This window comes from Camelina sativa, chromosome 6 (assembly GCF_000633955.1).
Source record: "Camelina sativa cultivar DH55 chromosome 6, Cs, whole genome shotgun sequence".
NCBI lineage: Eukaryota > Viridiplantae > Streptophyta > Magnoliopsida > Brassicales > Brassicaceae > Camelina > Camelina sativa.
This window is the reverse complement of record NC_025690.1, coordinates 24,851,550-24,874,924: the sequence shown is the minus strand read 5'-3', so window position 1 is coordinate 24,874,924 and position 23,375 is coordinate 24,851,550. Positions and strand designations below refer to the sequence as shown.

Genomic DNA, 23,375 nt, shown 5'->3' with positions numbered 1-23,375 from the left:
AAAAAAAAAAAAAAACAAACAAAGACTAACAGTATTGGATTCTCAAACAAACTAGCTTAATGTTCTGTAATAATTCTTCGCTGATTATGATTCCAATCCAAAATTTGAAACAAAAACACACGCAAACACAAATCCATCACCACAAGAAAACGTCACAAGAACAGAACAAAATCTAATAAAAAATCAAAGAACTAACCGGAATCCGGTCAGGGTACTTCTCCCTGATCCTTCCAGCTTCAGCCTTCCTCTTTTCTGTACCCCACAAAAAAAAAAATAATAAATAAAATAAAATCTCTAAAAATCTCAGATATTACACATATATGAACGCTTATTTTATATACTGAAACCAAAGCTAAGATAGACAAAAATCGAATCAAGTAAAGAAAAAAAAGACTAACCGAAATCGTTGTCCAGCTTAAAGCTGCTGCCTTTATTCATCTTTGCTTCTGGAAAAATCTATACAAACGGAGGAAAATAAACGAAATTGAGAGACACAAAAACCCTAATTTTGTTTCAGCACCCAAATCCAAAAGCCGCGTCTTTTTTTTTTATCGGAAGCTTTGGATACTAACTAATATTGAAGCAATTGAAACGAGACTAACAGAGAGATAGATATCAAAAGAAAACTTACAGAGATAGAACTTGAGGGAACGGATAAGGATTGAATTCTTGAAGAAGATACAAACAAAGTCAAAAAAGCAAACCTTTTTTTTTTTCGTCTATGATTGGATAACGTTAAGTGCGATGAATGATTACACCTGTATATTTATTATATACACCTTGCCGGGTGTCGTGTTTCGTAATTAGACACGTCAACTTAGCTTGTTCTCCAAACAAAAATCATTCCATTATTGGTACTTAAATAAATATATATTATTATTAATAAATAAATATAAAAAAAACATAAAACCAAACGAGAATTTTTTTAGTTCAATTTCTATAATTTTATCTTTGACTAGTTCTAATAATATTATTACGCAATGTTATAGTACTTATTTAAATTTCGATGTACAGTTTCTTCCTCAGACTCTTCCTTTTTAGTGGAGGGCACGTCTGTCTGGAGATTTGGTTTTCTCCCCTTGTTTCTTTTCTTACCTATGATGTTGATTTTTGTTTGTTATAAGTAATGCGAAATTACGCGATGTTTTATAGTTTTCACTTTTTGGCTCGGATACACGAAATCGAATCATAAGGATAACCAAGCTTTAATGGGCCAAATTAATTAATAAGTGGGCCTATTGTAGGTTTACCATGATTACGAGGTTCGGTGAGACTAAATATATAAGGCCCATGCCCAAAAATATATTTATCTAAGGCAATAATTTTTTCTTTTTTTTGTTAATTTCAATTTTTTTTTTTTCAACCATTGGGCCACAACTGGCCGACCTATTAATCAAATTCCTATATTCCTAGGAGTGGGAACTTGATCCCGGATATAATGGTGCCTTCTACAAATAGATTTACCTTCTGCCACTACACTAAAGTCACTTCACCTTTAATTTCAATCTTTTTGTCATCGTTTTTTTGTATTTGCTTCAATTCGTGGTGGTTATCTCAATAATACAATTTGGTTCAATTTACCTTTGTGATTCCTCGTTATCCTCGACTGTGCTGCAACCGAAAGAGCCACCATCTTTCTCCAGTCTCTCTAAATTGCTTACATTAATCTTTAGTTCATATTTTGCAACGAGCATATAATAAATTTTCAATTTGAATGTTTTTTTCCTACTTGTAATTTGTTTTAAATTTTATATGTGACTCCTCATCATCTTTGACTCTAAGGGAGCCACCATCTTCCTCCCGTCTCTCTCCATTGCTTAAACTCTCCATTGCTTAAATTTATCTCTAGTTCATGTTGTTCCATCTTCCTCCCGTCTCTCTCCATTGCTTAAATTTATCTCTAGTTCATGTTGTTCAACCATCATCTGATAAATTTCCAATTTGATGATTCTTTCCCACTCGTGATTTGTTTCAGTTTACCTATGTGACTCCTCATTATATCATCTTCGACTCTGCTGCAACCGAGGAAGCCACCATTTTCCTCCCTCAATAAATCTTGACTATATTTCATTTAAAAAAAAAAAAAAAAATCAATTCTTTTATCACACAATGATAGCAATCGTTTTGTGTATTTGCTTCAGTTCGTGGTGATTCATCTTATTTATACGATAATGAATAAATCGAAAAACATATTTTTTCGTTCTCTTACCAATTACATATGACCTAATCGAGTTATTTAACCAAAGTCTAACAAAAAGAGTTATCAAGACTCCAAAAACATAATAAAAATTTAGTAATAGAAATGTCAAGGGACATAAAACAATGAGAGATATATATATAATAGGAGCACTTGATCATTGCCAAATGATTAATGGAGAATGTATGTAATTGTGCATCGTATAGTTTTATAATTCAACTATGTCCCTAGATTTTAGCAATACTAATTAAGTTTTTTTAATAATGTATTAATCGATGATTATCTTTGTTGTTGTGTTGGTCGTTGTCTTAACAAAAAGAAACCATATATTATAACCATTTAGCAGCATTATTGTATTTTCTGCCATAATCATATAAATCCAAACATAAACATCGATACAACTTTCTTTATCAAAAAAAAAAAAAAAGCATCGATACAACTATGTATGCCATTCATCTTTATTTAGTTTTTTTCATAATTTCTTTACGATATTTCTACAACAAGACCTAATTATCGATATACCGTTCCTATATACTAAATATATTTTTCTAAGTGATCGATAATAGTAAACTCTGCGCAAATGTTCCTAATTAAAGGTCTGAAGCCTGCGTGTATGAGAAATGTATAAGAAGTTAAACATTAACTTAAATAGATATTATAATTTAAATATTTAATATGAACACAAGTGGCACGTTAGTGGTGTCCCTTCTTTAGCTAGTCATCACCTCCAAGATTGAATAAGCAAGTTGGTAATTTGTATTCTAAAAATAACAAAAAGGCACGAAGAAAATAATTTAATGCTCTCTATACACATTTTGTTTTTAAAGACAGAGTTACAATTAGTAGTGGTGGAAACTCACATGGAGGTTTGTGATTTGTCTTGGGAAATAAACCATGTCTCTCATAATGACAATGCTCAAATAATAATATAAGTATGCATTTTTTATAATAATCTGAATTATATATTTTCTGGTTCAAAACATAAATTTATGGTTAACTCATCAAGGCAACACTGATACACAATAATAACATAATAAGCATGTCTACTTTACATTCATACACAAGCAACCAAAAATTTCAATCTTGTCTTGGAAATCCAGCTGCACATCTCCTTGTTTTGATTTTTATTTACTCCACTTAATGTTTTTAATCACTTGTTTATTTGTATGTATATGTAATGACCACTTGATTTATTGGTAATGCTATTTTGTTAGATACGGAATAAACAAGATGTTAGCGTGATCCATGTTATGTCATCGAGGTGTTTCATTACCACGAATTTTCTTAGAAGTTGTTAACAACATATTGGGACCGTGCGATCAATTTGATTTGTGTTGGCAAGAAAAACACTGTTTTATTAGTAATTTTAAAATAAAGTTTGGTTTCCAACACCTAATGTAAAGAGTTGATTAAGAATGGACAAAAAAAAAGTCGATTAACTACTTAATGTACTTTAGTTATTTAAACACAATTAAGTAGAGTGGAAATTTTAAACTTAGCACTGTCATTTTCATTGACCAAAATTAATATACTACTATCAAAAAAGCATTTAAAATAAAAATAGTATAAAAACTACTACATTTTAAACAAAACAGTGGATATACTTTCAACATGCTTGATTGCTTTCGCACAAAAAAAATTCGCTTCACACTACCAAAAAAAAAAAAAATCGCTTCACAGATGGTTGCAATTATAAAATTTAATTTTCGTAATATATAATGGATAAAAGTAAGGTTCGAATAAAATAGGTTAGTTATTTAACTAGCACATGTTGATGATTAACAACTTTGAGTTGATTGCAAAAGAAAAAAAAGAGTTAAGTTTTTTTAAAATCACGAGTTAAAGTAATCGATAACACCACCACCATCTTAGAGTTAATTTAAAATAGAGAGAAAAAAAAAAGAGAGAAATAGTTCCAACACTAGTTAAGTTAGAAATAGAGGCGATGGGAGGATCTTTAGGGAGAGACAAAACAAAACATCTCAGCCGTTGAAAGATACTATTGTCTCGATGTTTTCAATAAAATCTTCAAAAAGCCAACACAGAGGAGGGAGACACTCAAATAGAGCACCGGTCCGTCAGATTCAGTTTCGAAAACCAGGCCCCAAAGCCACCTGCCATTGCTGTTTCCCCTGCAATTACCATATCGTCCCTATCTCTTTTCGTAGTCCCTTCCTCGAAACTAAGGGTACAATTGGGAATTACATTGATAATTAGTAATGAACCATCTGCGTCAGTTTCGTCTTTTTGCTCTGTTTCCTCGGCATATGTAAGATTTTCTTTAATTTTTTTTTTAAAAAACACTGTTTCAGTTTCAGATCAAATGACTTCTTCCTATTTTTTTTTTCTCTTTTATATCTTGGAAAAAGTAATTCGAAATATAAAGTACGTAAAAAAAAGGGAAAAACATTTGAATTGAGGGGTGGGTTTTTTTTTCTTTTTCTTCCGAAAGTAGTATTTTTTGTTTGTATGTTTGGAAAAAAATAAAAAATAAAAATGTTGGGAAAAAAAATCATGTGATATTTTGTATTAGATTACTTACTGAAAATTCGACTAATCCGTATAAGATCAATTTTATTATAAACAATCTCGACTATATTTTGTTATTAGCGTATTATCTTCTACCAAATCAATGAAAAGATAATGTATAACCAACTACAGTACTTTGTTGTTTTAAGATTTTACAAGTAGATAGAATTAGCTAGTAAACATTATAGTACATAAACCCCCTAGAATAATCGTACGATTGATAGAAGTAACATTCTAAATTTTTTTTTTTAGAAAACAAGGATTTTGAAAGTTTATTATTACGGCCAAAAAATTGAAGAGAGTAAGACAAATTGCAAATAGGGGGGAGACTGGAGAGTAGTGTCACGCGCTGCATATTGCGAAGAGAGGGGACTCGACAATGATGGCACAAGAACACGGTACATATATATGTAGATAAGTACATCCACAGACACAAGCCACACATAGAGGTCGAGAAGCAACCCAAAAAACACACACAGATACACACACAAAATAAAATAAAAATGAAAATTCCATTGTTACAAAAAACCAAAAGATTTAATAGTTAGAGAGGGAGAGACTGTAAATGTAAAATAAAAAAAAATAAAAAAAAGAGAGAGAGAGCATTGATGAAGACCACTTTTTATATATTGCACGCATCCATATAACAGCTACAGCATCAGAGAGAAATAAAGAAGAAGTGATTTTAGAGAAAGAAAGAAAAAAAAAAAAAAAGTTGGGGCGCCAATTACAAGTTTTGAGCTTTGCATGTGTTTCTTTCTTCCGTACATTTAAACATCTCTCTCTGCACATAACCTCTCTCTCTCTCTTCTTTTGTTGTCTTTCTGTTCTGAGATCTCTCTCTCCTTTCTCTCTAGGGTTCTCTTTTTTTTTTTTTTTCCTTCTTCTGGGATTGTTTTTGTTATATTTGGGTTACTGTCTGTGTTGAGAGGAGGCGATGCCCTTATCCTTTGAAAGATTTCAAGGGGAGGGGGTGTTTTGTTTTTCTTCTTCTTCTTCATCTTTCTATCCAGATTCTCATAAAATCTGGTTAAACAATCAAGAAGACAAAACCGGAGTCAGAGAAGCTAAACAAGAAGAAGATCTTGGTTATGTTGTCGGTTCTTTTTTACCGGAGCCGACGTCTGTCCTCGACGCTTTAAGGAGTCCTAGTCCTCTCGCCTCTCATTCTTCAACCACCACCACGCTGTCTTCCTCTCACGGCGGTGGTACAACCGCCACCGCCGTTACCCCCGGTGATAATAAATGTAGTCAGATGGGTTTGGATGATCTTGATGGTGTTCTCTCTGCTTCTTCTCCTGGTCAAGAACAGAGTATCCTGAGACTTATCATGGACCCGGGTTCTGCTTTCGGTGTTTTCGACCCGGGTTTTGGTTTCGGGTCTGCTTCTTCTGGCCCTGTCACTGATGATAATTCCAATCCTCTCTGCAGCTTCCCGTTTCAAGAGGTCACGAATCCGACGGAAGCGTTGATCAATCCAACGACGAGTCACTGTTTGTTCTCTTCTAACCCTCCGTTGTCTCCGCCGGCGAAACGGTTTAATTCCGGATCTCATCATCATCAACCCGTTTTCCCTTTCTCGGATCCGGATCCGGTTCACGACCCGGTTCGTCGTCAGCACCAGTTTCAGTTCCCGTTTCAGTTTCATCAACAACAAATCCCGTCTCCTTCTTCTTCTTCGGCGGCGGTGGCTATGGTTCCGGTTCCGGTTCCGTCTCCTGGAATGGCCGGCGATGACCAATCAGTCATCATCGAGCAGCTGTTCAACGCGGCGGAGCTTATCGGAACCAACGGAAACAACAACAACGGCGACCACACCATTCTCGCGCAAGGGATATTGGCGCGGCTCAATCACCATCTCAACAGTAGTAACCACAACCACAAGTCTCCGTTTCAGAGAGCGGCTTCTCACATCGCTGAAGCTCTCCTCTCACTCATCCACAACGACTCGTCGTCGTCACCACCGTTAATCACGCCGGAGAATCTGATTCTTCGTATCGCCGCTTACAGATCCTTCTCCGAAACGTCGCCGTTTCTCCAGTTCGTTAACTTCACAGCGAATCAATCGATTCTTGAGTCGTGTAACGATTCAGGGTTTGATCGGATCCACATTATCGATTTCGATGTTGGTTACGGAGGACAGTGGTCGTCTCTAATGCAAGAACTCGCTTCCGGAGGAGGTGGAAGAAGAAGAAACAGAGCATCGTCTCTTAAATTAACAGTCTTTGCTCCTCCTCCTTCAACAGTCTCCGACGAGTTCGAGCTTCGATTCACACAGGAAAATCTCAAAACTTTCGCCGGAGAAGTCAAGGTTCCGTTTGAAATCGAGTTGCTAAGCATAGAGCTTCTTCTAAACCCAGCTTATTGGCCTCTCTCTCTCCGTTCATCGGAAAAAGAAGCAATTGCGGTGAATCTCCCGATAAACTCCGTCGTCTCCGGTTACCTCCCGTTGATCCTCCGTTTCCTCAAACAAATCTCACCAAACGTCGTCGTTTGCTCAGACAGAGGATGTGACCGTAACGACGCGCCGTTTCCAAACGCAGTGATCCATGCGCTTCAGTACCACACCACTCTGCTTGAGTCTCTTGATGCTAATCAGAACCAAGACGATTCGAGTGTAGAGAGGTTTTGGGTGCAACCTTCGATTGAGAAGCTGTTGATGAAACGTCAACGTTGGATTGAAAGATCTCCACCGTGGAGAAGCTTGTTTACGCAATGTGGGTTTTCTCCGGCGAGTTTGAGTCAGACGGCGGAGGCTCAGGCGGAGTGTTTGCTGCAGAGGCATCCGGTTAGAGGGTTTCACGTTGAGAAGAGACAGTCATCACTTGTCATGTGTTGGCAAAGGAAAGAACTTGTTACTGTCTCTGCTTGGAAATGTTAGATGAAGAATGAAACCTACACAAAAGAAAAAAAACCATTCAAGCTAATTTCTCTGTTTTTCTTCTTCTTTAATTTTCTCAGATTTTAAAAATGTTGTTATGTTTGTTCAATGGTGGTGTTCTTAGTTTCAGACTTGTGGTGTTTTAACATTTTAAGGAAGTAAGGATATATAATCAAAAGTCTCCTTTTGTTAGATTTTGTTTTTGCTCTTTCCGAGTTTATGCATATAAATCTCTTATCCAAAAATAGAAATATGCAAAAAGAGGTATGCTTAATTCAAATCATGTGGATTAGTATTTGTTATCAGGATCTTCATAGTCTACGTTACTCGAGTTTATGCATATAAACATTCTACTTTGGACTAAACTTGATTTGTGGAAAACTCTATTGAAGAGCCTATTCCATTGTTAAGGTTGAGGTCATATGAAAGGATCATACATCAACTTTGAATTAAAAACAAAATTATATTGTTATTATATTGTAATGTAGAATTAGTGAATACCCACGGTACATGGACATTAAGAACCAAAAAGTGAAAGCTAATTGAATTTATTCATATGGGTTATTGGAGCTTCCAAGGTTGAATGTTTGTTTAATCGTCTCGGGTCCCTAACGGATTTTTTTTTTCTTCTTTCCCTCAGTTATGGCCATGAAAAAGTTTATTTTTTTCTGTCATAAAAAGGTTAGCACTTTAATTTGCGTACAATGTTTATTTAGATGTGTAGGGATTAAATGTATTCCTACGCTTTTTTAGCTTTTAAATATACAAATGCATTATTGTAATACGACTTTTGTTCGTGAAATCACATGGTCCGAAAGTCATTGGTGCTTTGATATTATAATCTCTTCATTAATTAAATTGGACGGTCTTGATTTCTGACCAACCGCTTCATTTAACAAATATCAATATAGTTTTATTATGACGTCAAAGTATATTATTTAATCATGATCATAACCCGTAGTAGCTAAAAAACGTGTAATTTTTATAGATTGGCTGGATTAAAAACTACACAGATTAATGTCTGCTTATATCAATTATTGTCTTCCTTATTTTACTAAGATCTATATCTAATCCACTAGCATCTTTACCTAACTATTAAAACACTCAATAAAGTTTTGTTTTTCGGGTGCGGTTAATTTTATAAGAAAAGACAATGTTAAATTTTGTTCTGAATTTTATACTACTTTCGGCTTTTATTGCAAGAATAATTTTTACGAACAAAAAAATGAAATATTGAAAGACCTTTCCAAAGTCATGTTTAGAATTATTTTAAAATTAGAAAAAAAAAAGTAAACAGAAACGAAGAAAACAAATTTAATATAAAAAGATTGGTTGTGCCACCTCCTCTAGTAGCGGATCGAGGTTTGCATGTTACTTTGTATGAAATGTTTTTGTTTTGGTTGCCTAATTTCGAAATTATCAGCTTTTTGACAATATAAAAAAAGCAATCAGCTTTAACTTACAACTTTAAAAAACTAAAACAAAAAGACATATACGTCATCAATAAGATACATACTATGAGAATTTGAAACTAAGAAATATAATAACGTGAATTAAAACATGGAGCCAAACCGACAACAGACACTTTTGTCTCCATGACTGCCAAAGAAAGCTTCATAATTTTTTACTTTTAGTCATTAATTAAGAGAAACACCGGTTCATGCACACCCACCTACGTGCTTACATATTACATCTAAGTATTTCTTTTCTTTTTCTTTTATAGTAGAAATTTTATTACAAATATTTTTTCTTTGTGACAATTCATAAGAAAGGAATAAACTTTGATAGATACAAAATCTTAGGCTGATGCTCCCTCCACCAATGTCTTCGTCTTCCCAATCATTTCTTCCTTTTTTTTTTTTGGTTCTTCTTTAAAAATAAATTAATTTACCTTTTTATTCTCAACTCGATTTATAAAAAGTCTGCTTGGGAACAACGCATTCTCTATCAACCCCACATCATTTTTAGTCATCTTTTTTAAGTTTCTTTTTTCTCATGAACCTCTTTTTAGGTTTTATCCATTTTCTACGAAAGAAGACAAAAAAATAAACAAAACATAAAAACCAACAATAACAAAAAGTATAAATCAAAATCTTTATATTGTAGAAATAGAACTCAAAATTATAGATATCCAAAACAAAAAAAAAAAACATATATTGGGCAAGTTTGGATTGAGCAGCGTCAAGGGTCATGGTAGGTAGACCTATCAGTCAATTACCATCAAAATAATTGCAATTCAGCATTAATCATGTTTATGGTAGTTTAATAAAGTCAAAACTCTATACATTTATTCATAAATATAAAGAGTTCTTAATAAGCTTACAGTTTATCTAACAACTTAAAACATGAATATCACTGACTACCAAAATATGCACTCCTAAAGACTGCCCCTTTTGGGTCAACTATCTAACATAAACCAACGCAAACCGATTGTTACATCATACCAAGAAGCAACCTACCGGTTGCAATCAGACATAAAAAGACCCAGGCTCTGCTTTCACCTCCTACGGATCTCTCGAAGGCAACAACACTGAACACTGCCGTGGAAATGCTTGTAGGTTTCCTGAAGCTATGGAACATCCGGTAGACCAATCAAACTCCGTAAAGTCTTAAGGATGTTTTGATGAATGAATAAGCTAGTGCGCCGGTGAAAATGTAGCTATCAACTCTATCTAATATTCCACCTGCAAGGATGGAGTGAAGGAAATTAGCAGTAGCGGGAGTGAGAAGAATGGCGTTGATTTATGTATGAACTGGGGGTGACTTTACCATGTCCTGGGATGAGTGAACCAGAGTCTTTAACGCCCGCATCACGCTTGATCATTGATTCAGTAAGATCACCAAAGACCGACCCAAAGAAGTTGAGAAACCCAAAAGCTATTGAGCTGAGGAAACCAAAAACCAAATGAACCAGTTCAGAAACAGAGAGATAACGAGAAAAACCGAGTTTTGATAGACCAAAATGAAATCTCTGAGTACCTGAACAGAGATTGAGGCCAACTGAGAGATTTAGAGAGTATAATGGTAATGGCTATACAACCAACAAGTCCTACAAAAGTCCCTTCCCATGTCTTCTTGGGACTGATACTAGTAAGAGGTGTCCTACCAAAAGCCTGCACTTTTTATAGTTTAAAATCAACTTCAAAGTGGTTATAGAGTTATAAAAAGAGGCATCATTATTGGTGTTACCTTGCCACCGAGAAAAGCAAATGTGTCTGTCGCAATTACACCGCTAAAAGAAATCAATGTTGCCACAAGTCCAACTGTCCAATGAGCTTGACCACCAAGAAGAATTGGCCATGTCCTTCCGATACCTATTGAATGGAAAGAAAGAAAACAGGTTAAAAGGACATAAGAAGTAGGAGAGAGAGCAGAGAGCTTTGCCTCAATAAACTGAACATCTGAGATATAAAGGAGAAGAAAAGGCGAGAGCTTGCCAGTGTTGAGCGCAGGAGCAGCTAAACCACAGCGAAGCTTAACCCAGAAACATGGGAGATAACCACAGTAAAATAGACCAAACATTGTACTACTCAGCTGAGCAAAACGCGGGGAACCTCTCTGTACTAACAATGCTATTGCAACAACAAATGCTGCGGATGTCACCAATATATCAATGTTACCAAAGTACCTAAAAAAGATTTTCATGTTAAATAAGATAAGTCATATCACATTGATACCAAGATAAAGCTTCGAAGTAGAGAGCGTTTTAGCTAAACTCACAGAGTAAGTAATGGCATAAGGGCACATATAACTGAGCAAACTCGAGATACATATCGTGGAGGAGGTGTCATTCCTTTAGCTATGCCTCTACTACTAACGAGCTCGAAATATTCGCGGGAACCGATAAAAACAGAAGCTGCTAAAGCTACTGTGAAAACCCATCCTCCAGCTAACACAACACATCCAACAGGTAATCCAATACCAATACCAAAGATCACTCTTTTCTTAAGCTGGCTTGCTTTCTTCTGCTTATCTTCCACATTTTGCAAGTAATGGATTCTATCAATTCCCTAAAAAAGAATGAACAATTGAGGAATCATTGAGGGCTCACTCACTTGACAATGATCAAATCCCTAAGAGATTCACATCCCTAAACACTATCAAGTCACTTCTCAATTAAGCTTAAAAATTGAGTCTTTCTATCTCTCTATCTCGGCCAATGTCAACTTGCTTCATCTAAAGTTACAGATTCGAGGAGAAAAGAGCATAAAGTTATTACCTTTGAGTTGTCATCATCACCAAGCTGGTCCGATTCAGCTCGAGCAACGGCTGTGAGTAAACGCCGTTTAACTGAAACTCGACCAAGGCCTGAACGAAACAATGGTTTGGTATTATCGTTGACGAGACGTAGACTCGAATTTTCCGAGGAAAGGGGAAGAATTAGGGGTTTTCTAATTCTACGGCAAGGGCATGTACAGAGAGAAGTCGATAAAACCGGTTCAGCAAAAGACGCCATTGCTCCTTTCACCATGACCCCAATATTTAAACCCATATGATATGATGATATGGAAAGAAAAGACTCAAAAGAGTTAAGATGAAGTGAGTTTGTGTGTCTCTGGGATCATATTAATGTTATCTTATGTTAAATTATTTAATTTGAAATTAATCAATTATTACCACTGAATTATAGTATTTAAATACTACTTTAGGCTTTTCATTATAAATAAAATATACTTATCTCTTATATATTTCTTTAAAATTAATTTCTATTTTAATTCAGAAATTATTTATGAAAATAATTCATAAATACTTTTAACATTTTTTTTAACACCACTTTAAAATTTTAGTTTAAAACTTTAAATGTTAAATTTACAATATGTTTATTTTAAATGAACGGATAACCAAATCCCCCAAGGTTTTTGTTTTCAGACTAAAAGCCCCCAACCCCAAGGCTTTGTACTCAGATCAGCACCTTTCGGCATTAGAAAAAAACAGAGCAAATTACGAGATAACTCGGTGATGACTCGGCAGGATGGATGAGTTTTTCTCTGTTGCGAGTTTCCACAACGCCATCGATGATCGTTTTGATATAAGTCTTTGCCACCGGATCTTCTTCACTCCCGACGATCCAATATATTAGGACGACGACTTAGCAGCAGCTACTAAGAACCTCTCTGAGATCATAGCAGAAATCGATCCGGATCTGATCATCATCGGCTTAACCGGAGAAGACAACGAACTACTACTTCATCATCATTATGACATTATCGTACGTACTCTAACATGGTTTAGGGTTTTGAAGAATGAACTGGAAGAAGGGAAGAAACGTTAACTAACATCAGAGAGACACAGTTCTCTCATTTATAAATAAAGCAAAAATAATTTTAGAGGTTCAAAAGAAAATAGGAAATCTTCAAATTCACAACGGTCAGATTAGACTTCATAAGGAAATTTATAATTAAGATATAATGCGTTTGTTGTTATTTCCTTTGCCTGGTTATGATACTATGATATAATGTAGGAGCCAGCCATCTATTTCGCTTTGGTTAGGATCAGTGCTGCAATGACCCATTTATCCGAAATCTTGAATTCTGACCACTACATAATCCATGGCTCTGAGGGGAAGGAATGTGTTTCATGCTTGTTTGTTGAGGCGATAGATAGAGAATCTGCAGATATCAACCAAACACTTACGCCTTCACAAACACCACTTATATTCAGAGAAGCAAACAGGAAAAGAGTTTTGTCGATTATAAATGCAGTGAGAGGATTCATCGTATACCAGACTGTGTGTGTCAACGTGGCCGTTATGTCTCCTGTTCAAGAGCCCATCTTGTTTAGACTGTTTTTTTGTGTGTGTGTTTGGTGCTGTTCTTATGTGCTTATGGAATCACACAAGTGCGCTGTTTCCTTGGTCGTAAACAGAGTAACATTTATTTATTTGTTTTAAGGAAAACATTACAAAGATGTGACTAAGATAGAGAAAGGAGTTAGTGGAGAGAAGAGAAACAAACAAACAAGAGTCTTTGAGTAGAAAAAAGAGGTAAACAAAAGGCGCATGTGTAAAAAATTCTAAGTCTTTAACGAAAACGCAAATAAAATCCTCTAAACGTTCTAAGTTGAGATTTTTCATGTGAAGACGACGATAAAGACAGAAGAGAAGATGATGTGTCCTCCCTCCTCAACACAATTTTTTCTTTCTATGTCGATGCTGTTTAAGCACTTTGAGACTTGTGGGGTTTTCGAAACGGATAAGATCATGTGCTCTTCATAATGTATCCCATGATTAGACCGATTAGTCCGACCAGAAGAACGTACATTAATGGGATTCCCCCACTCTGACTTCTCTTGCTTTCCCGCTGCAACTGATCCTGCAATTTTGAATCTTTTTGTTATCAGAGAGGCTCTTGTTTCGCCAAACAAGAAGCAGAAGCTTATGGTATGTAGACTTAATTGAGCTTAAACCTAACTACTCATATAACAAGAACATGGCTACTTCTCTAGACCCATGTAAGCTAGTAATGAAAGTGCTTGTCATGTTGCTAATTATCAATTATCACCCATCGCAGACAAATATTTCCTTTGATTCTTAAAACAACCATCGGGAGGAATAGTTTCAAAGGATACAACAAGGATCCGGTGAAAGTTGCTTACCAATTCTTGTTGAAGCCTGTTGTTCAGTTGAAGCGCAGAATTCTTTTCCTCGGTTAGTCTTGTGACGAGTGCTCTTGCCTGATATCAAACAAATCGATAGGTGTCAAAATTACATGTAACAGAATGACCACTCAGGTCTTCTAACTTCAATGGTAAAATTGTGTCAATTAATATAGCTATTGAAGTAGGTTAGACTAATGCAATTGCATGCATAAACTGATTAGTAAAAAAAGCTAAAACTGCAGAGCAGAGGAAACCATATTCATCTAGACCACAGACCTCAATACTGCTAACACATTGGTCAAAGGTTCAAACAAAGTAAATATTTCACTTATAAACAGAAAGAAGATTAAGATAATTGGCCTAGTAAGTCTTGAGAATTTCACGTCAAGCAGTGTATAATACAACTGGAATGATCTGAACTTAAGCAAAAAGAGAATTCCATAGGTTTGAATGGTAAACTAATGTAGGTAGCGTAATGGTATAAAACTCATGCATTCTTATCAAGCCAAGGTAGCTCAGTTTTCATGAAAGTGTATCAGATGGGTTATTAAATTACCTCAGATGAGTTATCCTGAGCATCAAACCTGTCCGCGCTAAATCTTGGAGCCTAAAATTAAAGAGGATAACGCAAAGAAATCAACACAAGTACTAGAAAAGGAAAAGAAACATGTACGATATCTCTTCTTAGTTAAAGGTTCTATTTTTCATAATTAGCTATATAAGTAATAAGAAGAGATGTAAACTTACAGCAGTGAAGTCAGAAGCATTGCCATTATCAGAGACAGAAGCCCTAGGTGAGGAGCCCTCTTCAGATCCTTCTCGAACGGGTGATGGTGGTCGTGGTGGAGCAACATATACAACTTTCAATTTAGTCTCCTCAACTCGATGCCCTGCCTCTTTGCTAAACTGCAATGTTCATTATTACACACAGCGATAAGTAACCACATATTTCTATCATATATTCCAAATCAGAAAGTGCTCAGACAATAATAATGAGAATGAATACCATCTCATGAGTAACATCCTTGGGGGTGGCTCCGGGACTAGCGACTACACATTGAAGCAAGAACTTGTCTTTACACTGCATATCAGCAGGAGCTTCCTTTTGAGCTTGCATGGTCACTAATTTTACAAAGACAAAAACCGGTTAAAAAACCATCAATCCCATGATCCCAAAAACTAACTAGTAAATTCCTAATCTTCTGCCAATTGTTTTCCATTGAGATCAATAACGAAATGAAGAGACAGAGAGAGAGAGAGAGAGAGACAAACCTAAGACTTCAGAAGAGGATCTGGGATGAACAACACCGGTATTAGGCCTAACGCAATACTTCTTTGGATTCGTCGTCTTAACCTTTTTTATGAAAAAAAAAATTGACCCATGAAAACATTAAGATACACACCAAAAACATATCTTCAAGATAAAAAGAGAAAAATTTGCAAAAAGAGGAATTCAAAAAAGTGAAAATTCACCTTGAAGGCGACATAATTGTCAGTCTTGTTACCAAGATAGAGAGAACAAGAGATCTGCTTCTTCAATTCAACTAATATACATCAACAACGATTCAAAAACCATTAAACAAGAGTAATTTGAGGAAAACATTAGTTAGATCTAAATAAGACATACGCGAATGATTGAAAGAATTAGGAAAAAAAAAAGCTTACAAGGGAACTGAAGGTCGACAGGATCGATGGTGAGAAGCTCGTTACTCATTTCTGATGAGATCGCCGGGGGATGTTTTTATTCTCGATTCAATTGATTAATAACGAAGAAAATAAAAATCAAATCTTTAAGAAGCCAAAATGAATATTTGGTGCGGTGACTCTGTTCTCCGGTGGTCGTCAAACAACAGAGAGAGAGAGAGAGTAAAACACGTAGACAAAAGAAAGAAGAAGAAGAAGAACAACGTGGGACAGCAGCAACGTATGTCTTCGATCTATCTCTTTGCCGTCTCCTTAAAAATAATTTAAGACCGGAGGAAAAAGACTCACATAATATTATCATTATGCCCTTATTCGTCTGACTTCTCAAGGAGCGTGGTCAGGGGTATAATTGTCATTCCCTCTCGAATTCTTTTTCTAATCTTTGACCAGCGAAAAACCACGACTTTCGTTTTGATTGTATATTAAAAATAAATAAATAAACATTTAATGTATTTTGTCTTTCCCTATAGTCTCTTTTTTTCTTATCGATTCCTCCTCCTCTCTCCAAATATATAGCGCCTAAATCAATAAAATGGAAACTACATAATTGATCAAATTAGTAAGTATTCTCTACAATAAATTAATTAAAATTAATATTTTATAAATTTCAAAAAATAACCATTGAAAATATTTTGATTAGGTTATGGGAGTGTTTTCAGATCTATTAAGAAAAACCAAGTTATTTTAGTATGGTTTTTTAATCTATTTTTTTTAAATTATTTTTTTTTTTTAAATAATGTCTACACCTTGCACTGGATTTTGGACAAACTTTAATTATTTTGGCTATCCATTGTTGAAGCCCAATCATATACAATGGGAATTTTTTTTACCTTGGATGCGGTTACAAAGAAGAGCTTCGGATTTAGGGGTTTAGGGCTTTGTATCAATGTTTGATATCGCTAATTTGAAATTTATATAATCATTTTAAAATATATATCATTTTTTATCATTATATTAATCTTCTGAATTTCTTATAAATACAATAATATATTACAAATTGTTTTATAAATGCAAAATATATTACATGAATATATTGAAATTTGCATTTTTTTTTACCTATAAATTTGATATTAGCAACTTTTTAGCTGAGATATCATGTGACTATTAGAAAATTTTAGACACAAGATTTAATTCAGTTTTTTTTTGGCTATTTGTTGGACTACATTCTTTTTTTTGTGCAAAAAAAATTATTGATGAAAGAAAAGGTAAAGCAAATGTTATATTCTTACTCTTTCAAAATTAACGAACGACTGGACTTTGTCATGCATTTCCGTATGGTTTTTTGCATATCATTGTCTCCAAATAAATGAAGCTTATATATATAATATATTCCATCGATTTAGTATATTATAATATTTCAATACTTGTAATTTCAATGTTTTGTTTTATTATTCCATTGTTTCAAGGCCCAAATATAGAAGCTTATATATATTTCATTAGAGTTTAGTTTTTTATGGACTTATATAGTGATGGATTTGTTTGTATTTGGGCCTTGAAACAACGAGTCCATCTTAATGGGAATTGTACTACCAAACCTTTTCGTTGCTACAAAAACCAAACAACAACGGATGCTTGATTGATTCTCTTGGAATCTTTGAATTATCATCGTCTATTGACTTTTTTATAACTCCACGAAGATCTTATTATTTACCGTTTTAACCCTGAGTTCTGGTCACGGGTCCAGGTCATTTTGGTCACTTTCGTCTCCTCTAATCTCACAAAACATCCCGGCAATTTCTTCCTGTCTTTATGCACGACGGTCTCTCGAGTACGCGACTCTCTCACAGTCACATCAACAGCATGCATTTCTCAACAATTAATTAAAAGGATTAATAAAAAAAGTTGATCGAGGAATCAACTTAAAATTCTATAGTTTATACCTTCGAGAAATAAAATAAAAAGATAGCATGAAATCAACAAAACACATGTAATATACCAAACATACCATAAAAGGTCCGGTCAAAAATAAAATTAAAAAAAAAAAACCCAACAAATTTCAAACATAATACTCAAAGAGAGAAAGAAGTTTAGAGACCGAATATACCAAGGATTTTTAATCTTCTTCTTTTTTTTTTTTTTTTTCTTTTTTCTACATGATCAAACAACAACAAACAATAAATCCATAACCTTTTAATTTTTATTCATCTCTCTTTATTACATGCCACATTCACACAACACATCGTCACGCCAAAGCTAAGCATATCCTCTTTCATATTCTTTTACACAACCACTATTTATATATCTCTATACTACCCTCTTCCTTCTTCCTCCAATCTCATTATCTTATTCGTTTCCTCCCTAACCAAAATAAAATATAATAAGAATTTGAGTTTATATTTTTTTGATGAAGTTTGGAAAGAGGATTAAAGAACAGATACAAGAGTCGTTGCCGGAGTGGCGGGACAAGTTTCTCCGTTACAAGGAACTCAAGAACCTGATCTCTTCTCCGGCTCCGGCTGAATCTATATTCGTTGGTTTGTTGAACGCAGAGATCGACAAGTTTAATGCCTTCTTTGTGGAACAAGAAGAAGATTTCATCATCCACCACAAGGTATGAATTATACAAAAACATATTAGTTTACCGAGTCAAACTGATCTAACTACATATAGTGTTTCAAAAAATGTAGGAGAAAATAATTCTTATTTTTCTACTGGTTGATATATATTATAACTATAAAATGTGAAAAATTAATCGATCTGAGGATGATTTATTTTATAAAAGCGAGACTGACATATAGAAATCATCCACCTAGATTTGTTTATTTGTTTTGTCTCTAATACTAACAGAAACTTGGATTATTATGTGTTATCTGGTGAATTTTTAAATGTATTTTTGTGGAAGTTTCTTTACATATTATTATAACAATACATATGTGAACTCAATCTTTTAGATAGAGTGGGATATTATTATAAATATGATAATATACAATATTTGTAGGAATTGCAATACAGGATTCAGAGATTGGTTGAGAAATGTGGAGACAATGAAGAAATGTTTAGATTGGAGATTGGTGAGATCAGAAAGGATATAGTCAATTTCCATGGAGAAATGGTTCTTCTTGTCAACTATAGTAACATCAATTACACTGGTGAGTGAGTGACTTTGCCAAATCCTTTTTTTTTTTAGCAAACTAAGAAATGTTCAAAATCTTGATGATTGGAGAGAAACACATGTATGTATCTATAGGATTAGCAAAGATATTAAAGAAGTACGACAAGAGAAGAGGAGGAGGAATAAGATCACCGTTTATTCAAAAGGTTCTTCATCAGCCTTTTTTCAAGACTGATCTTGTTTCAAGACTAGTGAGAGAGTGGGAGACGACGATGGACGCGGTGTTTCCCGCGACGGTGGCTGAGGAAGGTTACGAAAGATCTGCGGCTGTGACTTCGGCAGCGGCGGGAGAAGGTATATTTAGGAATACTGTTGCCGCGTTGTTGACAATGAGAGAGATGAGAAGAGGAAGTTCGACTTACAGTGCATTCTCACTTCCGCCGCTAAATATTTCGGACTCTGATCTTGTTCTCCGATCTGTTCACCTCTCTTCTCCCATACCTATTCCTTGATGATGTTGCTAATGCTAGCTAAGGTAGTTGTTTGTTCACTCAAGTCTATCTTAATTAGAACACAAAAAGTATATTCAGCTTAATTATCCAGGAAAATGGCATTTATCGTAATATTTATTTTTGTAACTCTCTTTTTTATTACCTTGGTATTATAATGAGCATATTTTTTTTTTACTTGACAAGAGTAAAACGCCTAATGATTGGGCCAATGATTTCTATATTGGGCCATATTTTACAGACAGACCCATAATGATTTCTATATTGGGTCACATGTCACTCAAGTTCGATTCGTAAGAAGTGTATTCTTTTGTTCTTTTTCTTTTTTTTTTTTGTCAAACTAATAAATTTATTTATTTTTGGCAATAAGCCCAGCATCACTTCGGTTGGCCTTTAGTTTACTTAATGACTTCTAATTTGTAAACAATAAAATCCTAGTAAGTAGCCCACCAAATTGCTTGATAGGACTAGTTGAACTATCACAACAACAACTCGAATCACAAACTTTGTTGATATCTATTGATTCTCGAGTGGTGATTATGATGAAAACATTAGTCATTGAGTTTGTTTCCAATCATAAGAAAAGAATAAAAGTATACGTGAAGAATAATTCTAAGTAGGTGGGTAGCTCACATAACCCAAAACCAAAGGGGCCAAATTTGATTCTACAGTGAAAATGATATAGAAACTAAAATAAGAACACCAATAAAGTTTTAATTTTCTTCTCTTTTTAGATTTGACTTTTTTTTTTCTCCCCTAATAGTAGGCGAAAGAGATAGACGAAGTGGGCACTCTTTAGTTCTCTAGCTTCTAAAATTAACAGTAATAACCTAAAATTGATACAATGTGATTAGATTATCTTTAAAAAAAAAAAAAAAAAAAAAAAAAAAAAAAAAAAAAAAAAAAAAAAAAAAAAAAAAAAAAAAAAAAAAAAAAAAANCACGACGTGAGGCTAGTAGTAGTAATGGAAACAACTTGGCGTTAGAACATGTAAAAGTAGCCTCCTTTGATTTTTAGTTCGATCAAACCCCCCAAGAAAAAAAACAAAAAACAAAGAATAATAACAATAAAAAAGATTTTAAAATTTTTGACAACCCGAATCACGCAAAGTCTGTTACTTTTTTTCACCATTCATCGAACACCAAAGAGGTTTCATCTTCTTCATTAGGTGCAGGAAGATTAAGATCAATCGTCCCCTGTTTCATTGATACTTCTTCTTCTTCTTCTTCTCTATGGATTCGAACAATTTGATTTACATTCAATCTTCCTGGTCCGATACTGCTTCCGTGAGATCTCTTATGACCTCCAAGTGCTTGTCCTGAAGTGAAAACCCTAAAACAGATCGGACATTCATGAACTCTCTTCTCCGTGATAATGACTCCTCCATGAACGTACTCTGTTTTAGCTTGCTCTGTTTTCGTCGTGCATGCTTTGTTCTTCTTGTGGCTTGCTCTGTGTCCTCCTAATGCTTGATAAGATTTAAACTCTTTACCACAAGTCTCACACTTGAATCTACCTCTTCCTCCTCCTCCTCTGTTCTTGCTAGATTTGTAATCTTCGCATTCATGATCTGACTCGTCATCATCTTCTTCTTCTACACGTGTCTTTGTCTTCTTCCTCTTCTTGTGTTGCTTCCATTTGTCTCTAGATAGCATAATGAGACAAAAGGCGAGATCTTCCTCTGTCGTTGTATCAGAAGCTGAGCTGTGATTGTGATGCTCTGGCTCCGTCACTACTAACTCACCGGGTTGGCTCGTTTCAAGCTTCTTAAAGTCGTCGAAATCGAACGATCCAAGTTTCCGAGTCCGCTTAGATCGTCGCCGAGTTGGGTTAATCCTCGACGACTCGGTTTCGCTTTCAACGTCGTCGTCTTCCGCAAAATCAAACTCCAATCCATCATCATGAGTACTACGGTTCCTCTTTAAATGATCAAACTCATCAGACGAAGAAGAAGCATCATCCGACTCGGTGTCGTGGGCACTGAGTTGACTCGGCCGCTCCTCTTCTTGTTGCTCACCAGTTAACTCGTAAAGTTCAGGTTTTTCAGAAAGAGTAAGCATGTGAGATCTCATATGACCACCTAAAGCTCTTCCATTGATAAAGCTCTTGAAGCAAAATCTACAATTGTATCTCTCCATCTTCAACACGACGATACTTACACAAGTGAGAGAGAGAGAGAGAGAGAGAGAGAGAGAGAGAGAGAGAGAGAGAGAGAGCTGTTTTGTGGTTTATATCTCAAAAAGAAAAGAGTAGAGAGACTACAAAAAGAGAGAGTAGGTGACAAAAAGCATTCTTCTTCTGCAATGCAACCAAACGAACTAAAGAAAGAAGAAGACGAAGAGAGCACAAAAAAAATATAAAACTATTAAACTTAAATTTTTTTTTTTTTTTTTTTTAAACGCTCTTTCTCTCTCTGTATACTCTCTATATTTATAAAAAATCTTTTGAAACGGAAAAAAGAAAGAGTAAATATATTTGTTTCTGTGTTTGAAAATAATAATCTCTAATTAAAGCGTTTTGCCATGAAAGGGTGAAAGAAAGGACAATGTAACATGCGAGCTTTGCCCGTTTCTGCTTACTACAGGAAAAAAGTTACTTTGAATTTCCGAAAATACCCTTCTGCTCAATCGGATTTAAAATAGCAAAAGTTCTATTTTAAACACCTCCGAAACGAAATATCAGAAGCAACGCAGCTTAGTTTTACCTATTTTGGGAGGTATAGATAATTACTGCAAATACGCCAAAAATAATTAACTTCTACGAAGGGTATTATCGTCCTTTCCTTTTTTTTTTTTTTTTGGTTGTAACGACGAGTCGGAGAACAAAGGAACAAAGCGTTGCCCAAATAAATATGAGGGGGAGAATGTTAACATTTTTATTTGTTTTGATTCAGTTTGCGACAGCCACGTAGTTATTCAAAACGACGGTTTCGTGACTCATCCATCACCCACCAGTAACTTTATCTCTCTCTACTGTTAAAAACAAAATACTACTAAAAAAGTTGAGGTTTCGCCAACTGTCAGTGACGGTATCATCTCCTCTCCTCCTCCTCAGCTATGTTAAAAAAGCCGGCTTACTTAACATTTGATTATCTCATCTAATCTTAATTTAAGAAGTCCATTAATCCCTCGAATAATACGATTAATGGAGAATGCAACAAAACAAAACAAAAATGTGTTTAGTGGATTTTCTCCTTTGATTTTGGATTTTTCCAAGTTAGATATTTAATAATAAGAAAAAGTCAAGAATCCATAAATTCCGTTTTATCAATATAACACTGCCACACGTTCTTGTTTAAGATAGACATAACTTGAAGATTACACGGATTTGATTAGACGATAGATATGAGCTTAATTGTCGTTTACATACTACGAGTAACCAACAATTAAAAAAAAACCGCACAGCTATCCACTCTGAAAACAAAAATCATAGTTGTGTGAGAAAATTATAGTTGTATGAGAAGTCTGTCAGTTAGGCTTTGACCCAACTGGTTTATCTGGTAGTCAGAAATGCAGACGTGCTGACTACTCCCTGGCATTAGTCGGAAAACATTCCAAACTCAGGACAGACATTGTGGTGGTCCTTTAGGAAAAAATCTATTTTGAAACATTTCGGTGCGTTTTTACTAAAACTGACCGGATCAGCCACAAAAAAAAAAAAAAAGATTTAATTGTTAAGCTACAAACACATCTAATTTTGGACCCACACTAATATTGACGACTCTGGTTTAATACGAACCTAACCATCATGGCACTTTTAATTTCTTCTTTTTTCATAACACTACTGTATTAAACGTGATCAACAACGCACAACGATCATGTGATATTTGTCAATTCATCGAACCTGATCATTCCAAGATTCAATCATCCGTTAGTGCAAAACAGTTTGTACATATAGGAGTTTGAG

The 23,375-nt window shown here is 34.8% G+C and overlaps 6 protein-coding genes across 6 annotated transcripts in view; 2 read left to right on the top strand and 4 right to left on the bottom strand.

The window, feature by feature from the left end:
- Positions 1–746, bottom strand: part of LOC104793473 (autophagy-related protein 8e-like) — a gene marked incomplete in the record, with an annotated part of 8,049 nt that extends 7,303 nt beyond the window's left edge. The window contains 3 exon segments of the mRNA XM_010519828.2: positions 197–252; positions 399–456; positions 632–746. Coding sequence (XP_010518130.1) covers positions 197–252; positions 399–438 — 96 coding nt within the window.
- On the top strand, positions 5,299–7,801 carry LOC104793472 (scarecrow-like protein 27). The gene has a single exon (XM_010519827.2). It carries the CDS (start codon positions 5,664–5,666, stop codon positions 7,605–7,607), a length of 1,944 nt encoding a protein of 647 aa, XP_010518129.1. The 5' UTR covers positions 5,299–5,663; the 3' UTR covers positions 7,608–7,801.
- Positions 9,862–12,124, bottom strand: LOC104793471 (phosphatidate cytidylyltransferase 4, chloroplastic-like). The gene is made up of 7 exons (XM_010519826.2): positions 11,827–12,124; positions 11,328–11,617; positions 11,045–11,235; positions 10,797–10,921; positions 10,587–10,720; positions 10,377–10,492; positions 9,862–10,291 (listed from the first exon to the last, which is right to left on the bottom strand). Exons 1-7 carry the CDS (start codon positions 12,097–12,099, stop codon positions 10,200–10,202), a joined length of 1,221 nt encoding a protein of 406 aa, XP_010518128.1. The 5' UTR covers positions 12,100–12,124; the 3' UTR covers positions 9,862–10,199.
- LOC104793470 (vesicle-associated protein 1-2) lies at positions 13,466–16,142 on the bottom strand. Its single transcript, XM_010519825.2, has 8 exons — positions 15,870–16,142; positions 15,678–15,748; positions 15,477–15,558; positions 15,211–15,326; positions 14,952–15,110; positions 14,761–14,811; positions 14,202–14,279; positions 13,466–13,918 (listed from the first exon to the last, which is right to left on the bottom strand). Exons 1-8 carry the CDS (start codon positions 15,916–15,918, stop codon positions 13,805–13,807), a joined length of 720 nt encoding a protein of 239 aa, XP_010518127.1. The 5' UTR covers positions 15,919–16,142; the 3' UTR covers positions 13,466–13,804.
- Positions 18,018–19,646, top strand: LOC104793469 (SPX domain-containing protein 3-like). Its single transcript, XM_010519823.2, has 3 exons — positions 18,018–18,459; positions 18,847–18,997; positions 19,096–19,646. Exons 1-3 carry the CDS (start codon positions 18,253–18,255, stop codon positions 19,470–19,472), a joined length of 735 nt encoding a protein of 244 aa, XP_010518125.1. The 5' UTR covers positions 18,018–18,252; the 3' UTR covers positions 19,473–19,646.
- LOC104793468 (zinc finger protein ZAT4-like) lies at positions 20,459–21,849 on the bottom strand. Its single transcript, XM_010519822.1, has one exon. The coding sequence runs from the start codon at positions 21,605–21,607 to the stop codon at positions 20,594–20,596; it is 1,014 nt and encodes a 337-aa protein (XP_010518124.1). The 5' UTR covers positions 21,608–21,849; the 3' UTR covers positions 20,459–20,593.

Bases quoted from the DNA above. Each gene is read 5' to 3' on its own strand.
- LOC104793471 (XM_010519826.2), bottom strand. From the start codon at position 12,099: ATGGGTTTAAATATTGGGGTCATGGTGAAAGGAGCAATGGCGTCTTTT. The intron at 10,922-11,044 runs GCAAGCTCTCGC...TCCATTCAATAG, and splicing joins TGCTCCTGCGCTCAACACTG to GTATCGGAAGGACATGGCCA. The intron at 10,493-10,586 runs GTACTCAGAGAT...TGGTTTCCTCAG, and splicing joins TGGCCTCAATCTCTGTTCAG to CTCAATAGCTTTTGGGTTTC.
- LOC104793469 (XM_010519823.2), top strand. From the start codon at position 18,253: ATGAAGTTTGGAAAGAGGATTAAAGAACAGATACAAGAGTCGTTGCCG. The intron at 18,460-18,846 runs GTATGAATTATA...CAATATTTGTAG, and splicing joins ATTTCATCATCCACCACAAG to GAATTGCAATACAGGATTCA. The intron at 18,998-19,095 runs GTGAGTGAGTGA...ATGTATCTATAG, and splicing joins TAGTAACATCAATTACACTG to GATTAGCAAAGATATTAAAG.
- LOC104793468 (XM_010519822.1), bottom strand. From the start codon at position 21,607: ATGGAGAGATACAATTGTAGATTTTGCTTCAAGAGCTTTATCAATGGA.
- LOC104793470 (XM_010519825.2), bottom strand. From the start codon at position 15,918: ATGAGTAACGAGCTTCTCACCATCGATCCTGTCGACCTTCAGTTCCCT. The intron at 15,559-15,677 runs GTGAATTTTCAC...TTCATAAAAAAG, and splicing joins ACAATTATGTCGCCTTCAAG to GTTAAGACGACGAATCCAAA. The intron at 15,111-15,210 runs GTATTCATTCTC...TGAACATTGCAG, and splicing joins AGGATGTTACTCATGAGATG to TTTAGCAAAGAGGCAGGGCA.
- LOC104793472 (XM_010519827.2), top strand. From the start codon at position 5,664: ATGCCCTTATCCTTTGAAAGATTTCAAGGGGAGGGGGTGTTTTGTTTT.